Raw genomic sequence first — 10,062 nt, forward strand, 5'->3', positions numbered from 1 at the left:
ACTCAAATATACTTTTGTATATTTTAGAACAGAGATCATCTAACAGAGATTAATAAATGGAAAATTGCAACAAAATGGAATTGATTATAATCTGATTTGCTATTTCGGTCATTACCTTGATCGCCCCCTCCGTGGCAGTGACTTCTGTTCGGACATTGGAGAAATGTCCGAAGACGTGCTCGACGTGCCGTGATAGATAAAGTCCGAGACCGCGCGAACTGAAACGACAGTTCGTTAGAAATGTCGATAAATCGAACGTTTTAATAAGACTTCGGATCAAATACGTACTATGTTTTAATTTTCCAGCGTCCAACTGATTCGACGACTCCGTGCGCGAGCTTATCAGTTGGTCCGGGTCAGACTCGCTCTCGTCGCTCTCGACATCGCCTGGGGTTTGCTGCTTTCTCTGCTGTCTCCTTCTCGACGAAACGCTCTTCATGCTCTGTGCAAATTGGATTTTTGTGTGCAAAATACAATTTGTAACAGAATTCTAATTCAATTCTAATCTCCAATCGTGATTCGTATTATTAATTAACAGTTACATAATTAATAATTTATGCTGATTGAATATATATTGTTATAATAAAATATTAATAATTTAATGTATTATATATTTAGTGTATTTTCCATATCCCATGTATAATTTGTACAATAATATATCAAAACTGGAGTAATTGATAAAATCCTAGAGAAAGAAAGAGATTTGTCGTATACCGTCGCCGCCGGTGGAGGGCTCGCGCACCCTTCGGTCATGGCGTGCTCGTGATACATGAAGCTGTGCAGAAGAGTGTTGTTCGGGTGGAGACCGGCCGCCGTGGCCTCCGCCGCGCCTCCCAGTCCGCCCAAAGCGCCCAACCCTGCCAGGCTTCCCCCGCCACCCTCCGAAAGCTGGAACGTAGCGTACGGCGAAATGTCCTCCGCTGTCTCTGTAACCCATCAGAGGCATTGCCTACCTTTCAAATCGCGTCGGGCTAACTGTTTCAGTCGTCCATCCGTTTCGATCTCGTATATTCACGAAGATGCGCGAGCTCGTTTTATCTTTCAATTTATTTCTTAGACACTAATTTCTAATTATTTAAGACTGATTGAAGAACATTAAATAGAATATTTTTCAATTTAAATTAATTAATTCTGTAATTTATAAATGTAGATATAATATAATAGATATTCTTTTTTCCAGTTTTATTTCTTTAAGCAGTCTTGTTTTGTTGTTGAGCGGCGCTAAAGGCGGCCGGCTCGGACCTGCGCAACAGTAATTATAGTACCAAACCTGGTGGTTGTCCATATCGTAACAAAGGTTCACCTGGAATCTTGTCGGGCCCTCCACCCGTATTTGCCGCTTGTTGCAATGCCACCTTATGTATCGTGGCATAATAACGCTCTCGCTGCGTCTCCGCGTTCTGTTGATTCTCCTGCGACTCCTTCATCGGCCGTTGCATTTGACCGCCCAAGTATCCTGACAAACACATCCTTCCATTAATCTCTTCTTTAATATATTAGAAAAATATTAAGATCTACATATATTTAAAGTAATATTGCGGAAAAATATCAAAATAATTTATTTAAATATAAAATAAAGATAATTGCGTGCTCATCAAACTATAGACTCACTGTTCTTCCAGCGAAAGGCGACGATCACCGCGGCGGCGACCAACGCGACAGTGGCCACAAGCAACGGCAGTATCACTTTAATGTCCGCGTAAAACGGCATAGCCGACGTCATCCCGCGCTTCGACAATCCTGGCGGCGGTATTTCTGCAAAGTTACAGGAACACAGTGCTTTTGGATATAAACTTTTAAATTTAGTTTCATCGGACGGCGCAGACGCATCTTCGATCATTATTATCTCCCGATGAAAGTTGCGCTATATTAACTTCCCGTACGCCAGTTATCGATCTACATTCAAACTTACCGCCCTCCTTTGTCAACGTGACAAACGTGAACTCTGCCTGATTGCTGCCGGCCACGTTGTGAGCCTCGACCTTGAGTTGATAGACCGAGCTGGGTGTTAAATTCGTTACGACGAATCGTCGTTGCATCTTGATGTTGTTCGACACCAAAGTCCAATGAAATTCATTTATCGGCCTGTACTGAATAACGAAGTACTTTATGGGGCAACCGTTATCGGGCCAGACGTGCAATCGCAGCACGAGTGTGGTGGAGTTCGGGCTGAGGAAGGCGGCCGCCGGTGGAATGCCCGGAGCTTGGCCCTGAGTCCGAACTGAGAGCACCGGCGACGACGGACTGCTGCCGATTTTATTATGCGACGTCAGATACAACTGATACGTGTTTCCGCACAGAAGTCCCTGTTAAAGAAATTACAACTGCATTTTATTCGTATGTCTATTACTTTCGTTCAATTTAATTTCTAGACTAAAAGAAAGAAATGAATTTGTACAGTTTTATTTTTCATTAAATCATAAATTAAAATGTATTAAAATAATAATATATCCGCATTACGCGGTGTTTTTGTTAAAATTGTAATTAATTTAATATAATTCTTTGCAAATATAATATATGGCAACGATAGCTATTCTGGATCTTTGAGATAAGATTATTTTTAATTTGAGCTTATTTTGTTGATAATTTTATAAAATTTAAAGATATTTTTTATGGATTCTCATAATCTCTACATTAATATTATAATTTTATTAAAACTTATAAATTTAATATTTGTAAGTTTATTTTGTTTTAAGATAAAATAAAAACAATTTCTCGTTATAATATTAGATCGCTTTCTATTTTTCTATAATAAGGAAAGTATTCTAAATTTTATGAGTTCTGATAATAAATCTCGCATAATACGGATTCCTTAATATAGAATCTGCGCATTTTGTATATAGTTTATTATATAATCTTAAAATTTTCTTAAAGCAGTTAATATTTTTTTATTAACAATTAAAATTACAGATTAATCTCAAGCAAGTTTACCTTTAGTTCGTGGCTGGTAGCGTGGCGAGATAGCTGTAACTCATCAAGGGTACCGTGAGTAGTTCGATAATACAGCGTGTAACCCGTCAAAGGCGCACCACCGTTATGCTCGGATTTCCAATGTAATAACACGCTGCTCGAAGTAGAGCTGGTTACGTACAATACAGGAGCACTGGGCGGAACTGTAACACAAGTAAATTGTAGACTGTAGTGTATTCTAGACTGCACTAATATTCTGCTGAATTAGATTCTAATAAGTTGATTTAGCGATTATTTATTAAAATTGATTAAGCAGAATATTAACATTGTTATTATGTAGCAGCAATTACATCACACTAGCTACGAGAGCAAGTGAATAAATAATTATTTTAATAGTATTATTTTTTATTGTAACTCATTAATACTCTTTTGTATAAGGCTTTGGCTTGGTTTATTAGAATTTGTAAAACGGCACGGAAATAAAGAGAACGATTAATCGCAGTAGTAATTATACCTTGCACTGTGAGGGTATAATGTAGTTTGTCGCTGCCTTGGGAGTTCTCCACCTGACAGGTATAATTCCCGCTGTCCTGCGACTGCAGATTCGATAACACGAGCTCCCCGGTCGTCAGGATCTGCACGTTCCTGGTGGAATCGGTGCGTATCTGCTCCGTGGTACTTTTGTACCAGTCTCTCGTCGGATCCCCGACCGCGTTGCACGCCAAAGTCGCCGAGCCTCGCCACGGACGCACCACGTGGCCGCCGAAGGACGTGATTTTGGCTGACACGCGATTCGTCGGCACTTGCGCTGCCACCCTCGAACTCTGGCCTTCGCCCATTCGAGTGCTACCAGTCACCCAGAATTGATACTCCACGTGCTGCTGCAAGTCGGTCGCCTCGAAATACGTGCTCGTCGCCGGTAATGTCTTCTTACCGTGGTTGAGCTCCTCCCGTCCGTCGACGACTCTGCGGAATTTTTAAATTAAATTTACAAACTTGAAGGATTTAATTTAATAGAAATTTAATTATACAAGATACTACATTGCAAGACCAATAGTTTTGTTAAGAAAACGCAAACGATACAATACAAACTTTTTTTAATTCTATTTTCACCTACCTTGTATAAAGATTGTATTTCGTAATAACTCCGTTTGGCTCGAGCGGCGGTAGCCATGAGATGAAAAGAGCCTGCGGCGAACTTACGACGACCTTGATATCAGCCGGACTGCCTGGCACTAAATTTAAAAAAAAACAAAAAAAATATTTAGAAATTAAAATTTTGTCAAAGAAAAATTATTGTGAGTCGTCAAGTAAATTACCGTCTTCTTCCGTCTGGCAGTAAATTGTAGCGGAAGGCACACCGTCGCCAATTCTGGTATAAGCCAAAACCTGGATAGTGTAATTGGTGTATCGTCTGAGCCCAGTTAGAACCGTTGTTAGGGCACTCGTTTTACGGACCTAATTACGGAATTAGCTAATTAATTAAAACAGGAGATTACGCGAAATAAATTAATTAGGTAAGATAATCACCTCCATCTCGTCCACGCCTCGCCACGCGTCTGCCAAAATCGGTTCGTAATTCAATTTGTAACCCTGGATAATGCCGTTGCTGTGAGTGTTAGGCGGGGGTTGCCAGGATACTTGCAAGGACTGGGAAGTGAGCGCCACGCATCTCACGTCGTCCGGTGGCATGCTGGGAACTACAAATGATTTTCCGGATGATTATTACGCCATAAAAAATCAATCTTAGAGATGGTAAAGAAAAAAAGATTTTAAAACTTTAATAATCACCATCTTCCAAGGTCTGCGTGAGCAGTGGTTCGCAGAGTGGTCCTGGGCCAACCTGATTGTAAGCTCGAACGACGAGGGTGTATCTGGTGTACGGCCTAAGACCTGTAAGTCGAAGCTCCCCGCCGCCCTCCTCTCCGTCACCCGAGACGGAGCTGAAGTTATACGATGGATTGTTCGAGCTGAAATAATAAATATTTCCTGACTATGCTGCTTATATCTTTTCATTAAGAAATTTATGCATGATCATTGAAAATTTTCTTTATATTTATCCTTAGATATGATCGATCTGGGTGTGATTTCAAATTTAATTCTAATCGATCTTCATATATTATTTTTTTGTATTTTATGTATTTATTCTTATGTATGTATTCTTTATGTATTTATCATTTTATTACAAATGCATTGCACAATTGACTATATTCTTACTTTGAATAGCATTATATATCTAACTCGGAAATTAAATTTTTTATATATAGTAATAATTACCTCGTTTCCCTGTAACCGACATTGAAACCTTGTATGTCACCGTGACGAAGCTCCAGCAATGGCGGTGACCAAGTGACGAGGATTTCGGACGAGGAGAGCGGTCTGGCCGCGAGATTTATCGGCGGACCAGCTGGTTTCTGCGGTTCGGTTCTGACGATGAGCTCCGTCGAGGGGGAAGATCGGCCCGCTGGTCCTTCCGCTATCACGCGTATGGTGTATCTCGTGGCGGGTTTTAAATCGTCGATCAGTGCCGCGTACGGCAAGGGTGGCCCGGTAAACTCTTGTTGCTGCCATATTCCGCCTAGCAATTTCGATTTAAAGACGTCAGAAACTTTTCTTAAATACATTTTACATTATTACAAGTCAGAAAACAAATTTTTATTCGAGACAATTGGAGGAATAAGAGTGTAGCTTAAAAAAATTTATTAAAAGACTAATTTATATATGTGCAAAATGGTTTATTATATTTATCAAGTAAAAAGTGGTATTTATCGATCTTATGATTTGTTATTTCTTACACGCACTTTCTTCAGTGCCACAACGTTTAAAAGCAAACCTCATGTTACTCCAGCACATCTATAATTTGCGTAAAATATAATATTTGTCAATTTACCCTCGCCCTCTTTGTACTGAAGAATATATTTGGTGACCTCGCTGGTGTCCTGCGACTTATGCTGCCACTTAACGTTAATACTGCGACTAGCCACCATGGCAGTTTCTAGGGCGCTCGGCGGTTGGGGCGGCTCTAAAACACGCGGAATTCGATATTAATGTACTTGGGTGTGTCGATACGTATGCATATAGCGCTGCAAGAGTATCGCATTTGGAATTCAATTATTCTATATCGGGACGAATTGACCTACAAATCCCCTCCCCTCCCGTGTGTCGTACCTTGCACGAGGAGTTGCACCAGCTGCTGATCGCGGCCGTAAAGATTGTTCGCCTGGCAAAAGTACGCACCGCTGTCGGCGGCTTCCGCCGACGAGATTTGCAACTGCGCGATCACACCGTCCGGCGTTACTTCCTGCTTCACTGCGACGCTTTATAAGCGAATTCATAAAAAGTTGATTAAAAGCTCTGTGAAAGAGGGGCACACAACTATGAAATATTCATAGTACCGTCGCATCAGAAGTGTGCTAATATTTTTCGTACAAACTCCACCTTTGAACGACAGCATTTCACTGTTCTCTTGTCAATAGACGAATGAACGGATTATATTTGACCCTTTCAACCGTACGGTGCTTTTGAATTTTCCAAGATGGATATAATTCACTATGTTCACGTGTGTTACCTATTATCAGCCCGGAATGCATTATTAATACCGTCGCATCTCATTTGCTAAATTCCGCCCGACACGATCGATTTATCGAGACTAACGTGCCGCTCGCAATGAACGTTCCGTACCGAACGACACGATAATCTAACGAAAATCTCGCGGCGGGCGCGCGCAGAGATTTTGCGTCGTTTTAGTTAATTCATCGCGAGTATCGATTTTCGCGCTCGCGCGTCGCAGAGAGAGAGAGAGAGAGAGAGAGAGAGAGAATCCGTTCTCCTCTATGGATTCTACGTACGGTTAATCTCGACTTACCGGTAATTCGTCGAGGGATTCAGCTCGCTTTTACCGCCCTTCAGCCAGGTAACGGTAACCGGCTTATCACCGTGTACCTCGCAGTGTAACGTCGCCGTGTCCCCTTTCTTTACGGTAACGAGCCGCGACGGCGCCGCGAAATACGGAGATGCTGCACAGTCGCGGGGCAACATAAAAAAAAGTTCAATGTAAGTTCAAAGACTTAGGATTTCAACGTTAAAAATTAAACGCGAACGTTCGTATTGTTGAATTTAATTTAAAAACAATAATCGTGTAAATTTTACTCACAATTGACCTTTAATTGCACGACTTTGCCTAAACCGCTCCCAATGCCGTTGCTCGCGTGGCACAGGTAAAAACCTTCCCTGTCTTCTTTCACGTGTTGCAACAACAGAGTGCCGTTGCTGAGGATCTTGGTGTACGTTCTTTCGCGCAACTCCTCGTAATCACCGGCTTTGCTTCCTGTTAACAAGTGCCGCATGAGAAAGTCAAGCCGATCGGTGCTCGACCTACTTAACGTGAACGAAATCCTATTGCGCTGAAAATCACTTCTTTCTCGGAAAAGAAGTGATTTTACAAATAGTATTATGAAATAAAATCTCCTATTTATAAAAATAAATCTTCAACTGAAGAGCTTGCTGTAACAATAAACTAATCCGCATTTTATATAATTTATAAAAACAGAGCAAATTAACTCTAAAGTTAAAACAACAAACTTTAGAGTTCATTTTTTATAAAATGCGAGTTAGCCTACTATTGCAGCAAGCTCTTCAATTATACATGCCAAAATCGCTTTATTTGCAATCGTCTCACCGGTGGCTTTCTTCCACACGATCGTCGGCGTCGGGACGCCCTGCGCCTGGCAGTGCAGCGCGACGTGGCGGTTCCTTTCGACGCTCACGTCGGTCGGCTCGACGATCCATCTGGGCGGCACTGTAACGTCAGAGACACCCGGTTTACGCAGATCCGTCACGTGTGCGCCAGCGTTTAAAAACTTATTACGTCTTGCTTTACTGGTCGTTAGCGATTTTTTAGAGACAGGTACGTTTTTATGATAGAGAGAAAGAGACAGAGTGAAAGAGATAGAGAAAGCCGTGAAAAAGCGCGGGCGCAAACGAAAGGGAGCTATATACGTCGAACTCGTGCTCGCTTCGACGGGCAACGCGCGCGATTCTGCACGTCAAAGAGATCGAATCTCAAACGAACCGATAAAAGACGGCGGTAGAGAGAGAAAGAGAGAGAGAGAGAAAGAGAGAGAGAGAAAGAGAAAAAGTGATGTACCGAGAGACGACCTCGCGCGTGAAGCTATGCCGTTCTCTCGGGTTTGATCCTCCCTCTTTTGGAATGCACGCGCTCTCTACTCCCGCACAGCGCGTGACACTTTTCGCACTCATTTCTCGAAAAAAAAAAAAAAACCTCCCGTGCTTGAATACGTATCCGCGAATATATTCGCGCAATGACGGAACTGATAAAGATACTTGAGAGAAGACAGAGTGAGAATGAAGGTAAGTATATGCGGATGGGGCAAGAGTTATGGAGAATCAGGGGGTCATGTAATCGATGCGAGGCGTATTTCGCGGGGTGTCAATTGATATATATATATATATAAAGTCTCGTGTCATTCGCACGCCAGGCAGCAGCAGACAATTCACCTCTATATGTTCAACACCGCAACAGGGGTAACAAGGAAAGTGACAAGGGCGGGGGGGGGCAATCGATCATCTATTATCTGCAACGTTAAACTCTCCTAGGAGACTACCAACAAGGACAACGAAACGTAGGCGTCTCTATGATAGCGCGCGACAATAGTACGTATAATCAGCTCTTAGCTCGTAAGAGGAAAAAAAAAGGAAAAAAAAAACGAAGAACAGACGGATGCTTGGTCGGTCGAAGTTTCTCGATCCGGCGCGAGATTTTGCGTCGCGCATCGATTTGTCGACAAAAGTCTCAAAGTGGGGGGTGGTACTTGTACGATCAGGTGTATTGTTTGGCAAAGGTTCTACTTCTTACTGTGGTGATAAAAAACGCTGCACAAGCGAGATACTGTGAGTGGGAGTTTCCAACGTTTTACAAGACGGCAAAGTATCGGCCACGCATCGATCGCGTGCGACAATATATAATATATATAGATAGATAGATAGATATATAAATATATATACGTAAGTAACATATGTAACGTGAGTATACGAATATATATACTCGAGCCCAAACGGTGGCGTGTGTGAAACAAGTAGAACTCTTAGTAGAAGGGCGGGAAGTGTTCGGGTGCGGACCTCGTGAGGATGGCGAATAATAATAATAATAATGATACCAATAATAACAATATATATGTATATATAAGTACCCGCGTCTAACGACTAGTTCAATAAAGTACGAATTTAATTAATGATATACGTACTACTAGCCTACAATTTTTACCAGTCGCCGACGAGGCAGAGGATGTACGCTCGAATATTCTCACGAGTTCAAGCTCTTGTATCATGCTTGCGAATTTCAGATTCTATCGGCAGGCTTAGAAGCTTTTTATCCGTGTTCGTAAAAGATCTATTACTTTTCTTACTCTTACACGAAAGGGAGCTTGCGGGCGCGTTACGTGAGCGTCCGACATCCTCGTCCCGTTGCGACGAAAGAAATATAAAAAAGAGAAAAAGATAGACGGACGGACAGAGAAAAAGAGAAAAGATAGAGAGAGAGAGAGATATGGGGAAGACAGAGATAGAGAGAAAGAGAAAGAAAGAGTTTCGTGAGAAAGCATGCAGAAGTGAATAGAGGTTGCCTTCCAACGAGCCCAAAGAAGAGCCAGCGCAAAGGTCGGTGAAGATTGGTCGTGAGCGTAGTGGCACGTGCTCGCACTTGGGTGATCAAGATACTTCGATATATATATTAAGTATAATTCGATAAACACACAGACACACGTAGAAAGAGAAAGATATATACAAATTTACACGTAAAATGTGCAAGCAGTGAATCCTACGACTACATAAAAAGAGATACATGCCGAATGAGTATTTGATGCTCACATACACGCACGCACGCAGGCCAGAAAAAATCTTTTTTTTTTCAATCATTTTCATTTATTTGTAGCTGCAGTTGTTGCTGTTGTTGTTGTAGTTGTTGTAGTTGAAACGAGTAAAAAATAAGGAAAGGTGCAAACTGTTACCTTTATTATTTCGGTCAAGTCAAGCAAACCTCGGGGGTCCACGAGATACCGACGCATTCCCAGAGAGCCAAAGCAACGCAAATGTAATACACACTGTGTCTGGGGAGATCGGAAGAGCACACGTCTG

The 10,062-nt window shown here is 41.8% G+C and overlaps 1 protein-coding gene across 1 annotated transcript in view; it reads right to left on the minus strand.

Moving 5' to 3' along the window:
* Positions 1 to 10,062, minus strand: part of LOC105454240 (Down syndrome cell adhesion molecule-like protein Dscam2) — an 89,211-nt gene that overhangs the window by 2,475 nt on the left and 76,674 nt on the right. Inside the window, exons 12-29 of the mRNA XM_011696747.1 lie at positions 7,589 to 7,708; positions 7,064 to 7,237; positions 6,776 to 6,926; positions 6,079 to 6,227; positions 5,801 to 5,932; positions 5,188 to 5,488; positions 4,702 to 4,880; positions 4,441 to 4,610; positions 4,230 to 4,368; positions 4,028 to 4,145; positions 3,425 to 3,876; positions 2,932 to 3,113; positions 1,913 to 2,306; positions 1,612 to 1,755; positions 1,271 to 1,456; positions 715 to 926; positions 289 to 442; positions 116 to 218 (exon numbers count right to left, since the gene is read on the minus strand). Coding sequence (XP_011695049.1) covers positions 116 to 218; positions 289 to 442; positions 715 to 926; positions 1,271 to 1,456; positions 1,612 to 1,755; positions 1,913 to 2,306; positions 2,932 to 3,113; positions 3,425 to 3,876; positions 4,028 to 4,145; positions 4,230 to 4,368; positions 4,441 to 4,610; positions 4,702 to 4,880; positions 5,188 to 5,488; positions 5,801 to 5,932; positions 6,079 to 6,227; positions 6,776 to 6,926; positions 7,064 to 7,237; positions 7,589 to 7,708 — 3,460 coding nt within the window. The remainder of the gene's footprint in view (positions 1 to 115; positions 219 to 288; positions 443 to 714; positions 927 to 1,270; positions 1,457 to 1,611; positions 1,756 to 1,912; positions 2,307 to 2,931; positions 3,114 to 3,424; positions 3,877 to 4,027; positions 4,146 to 4,229; positions 4,369 to 4,440; positions 4,611 to 4,701; positions 4,881 to 5,187; positions 5,489 to 5,800; positions 5,933 to 6,078; positions 6,228 to 6,775; positions 6,927 to 7,063; positions 7,238 to 7,588; positions 7,709 to 10,062) is intronic.

Source organism: Wasmannia auropunctata, unplaced genomic scaffold (assembly GCF_000956235.1).
Source record: "Wasmannia auropunctata unplaced genomic scaffold, wasmannia.A_1.0 LD335987.1, whole genome shotgun sequence".
In the NCBI taxonomy this organism is placed as follows: Eukaryota; Metazoa; Arthropoda; class Insecta; order Hymenoptera; family Formicidae; genus Wasmannia; species Wasmannia auropunctata.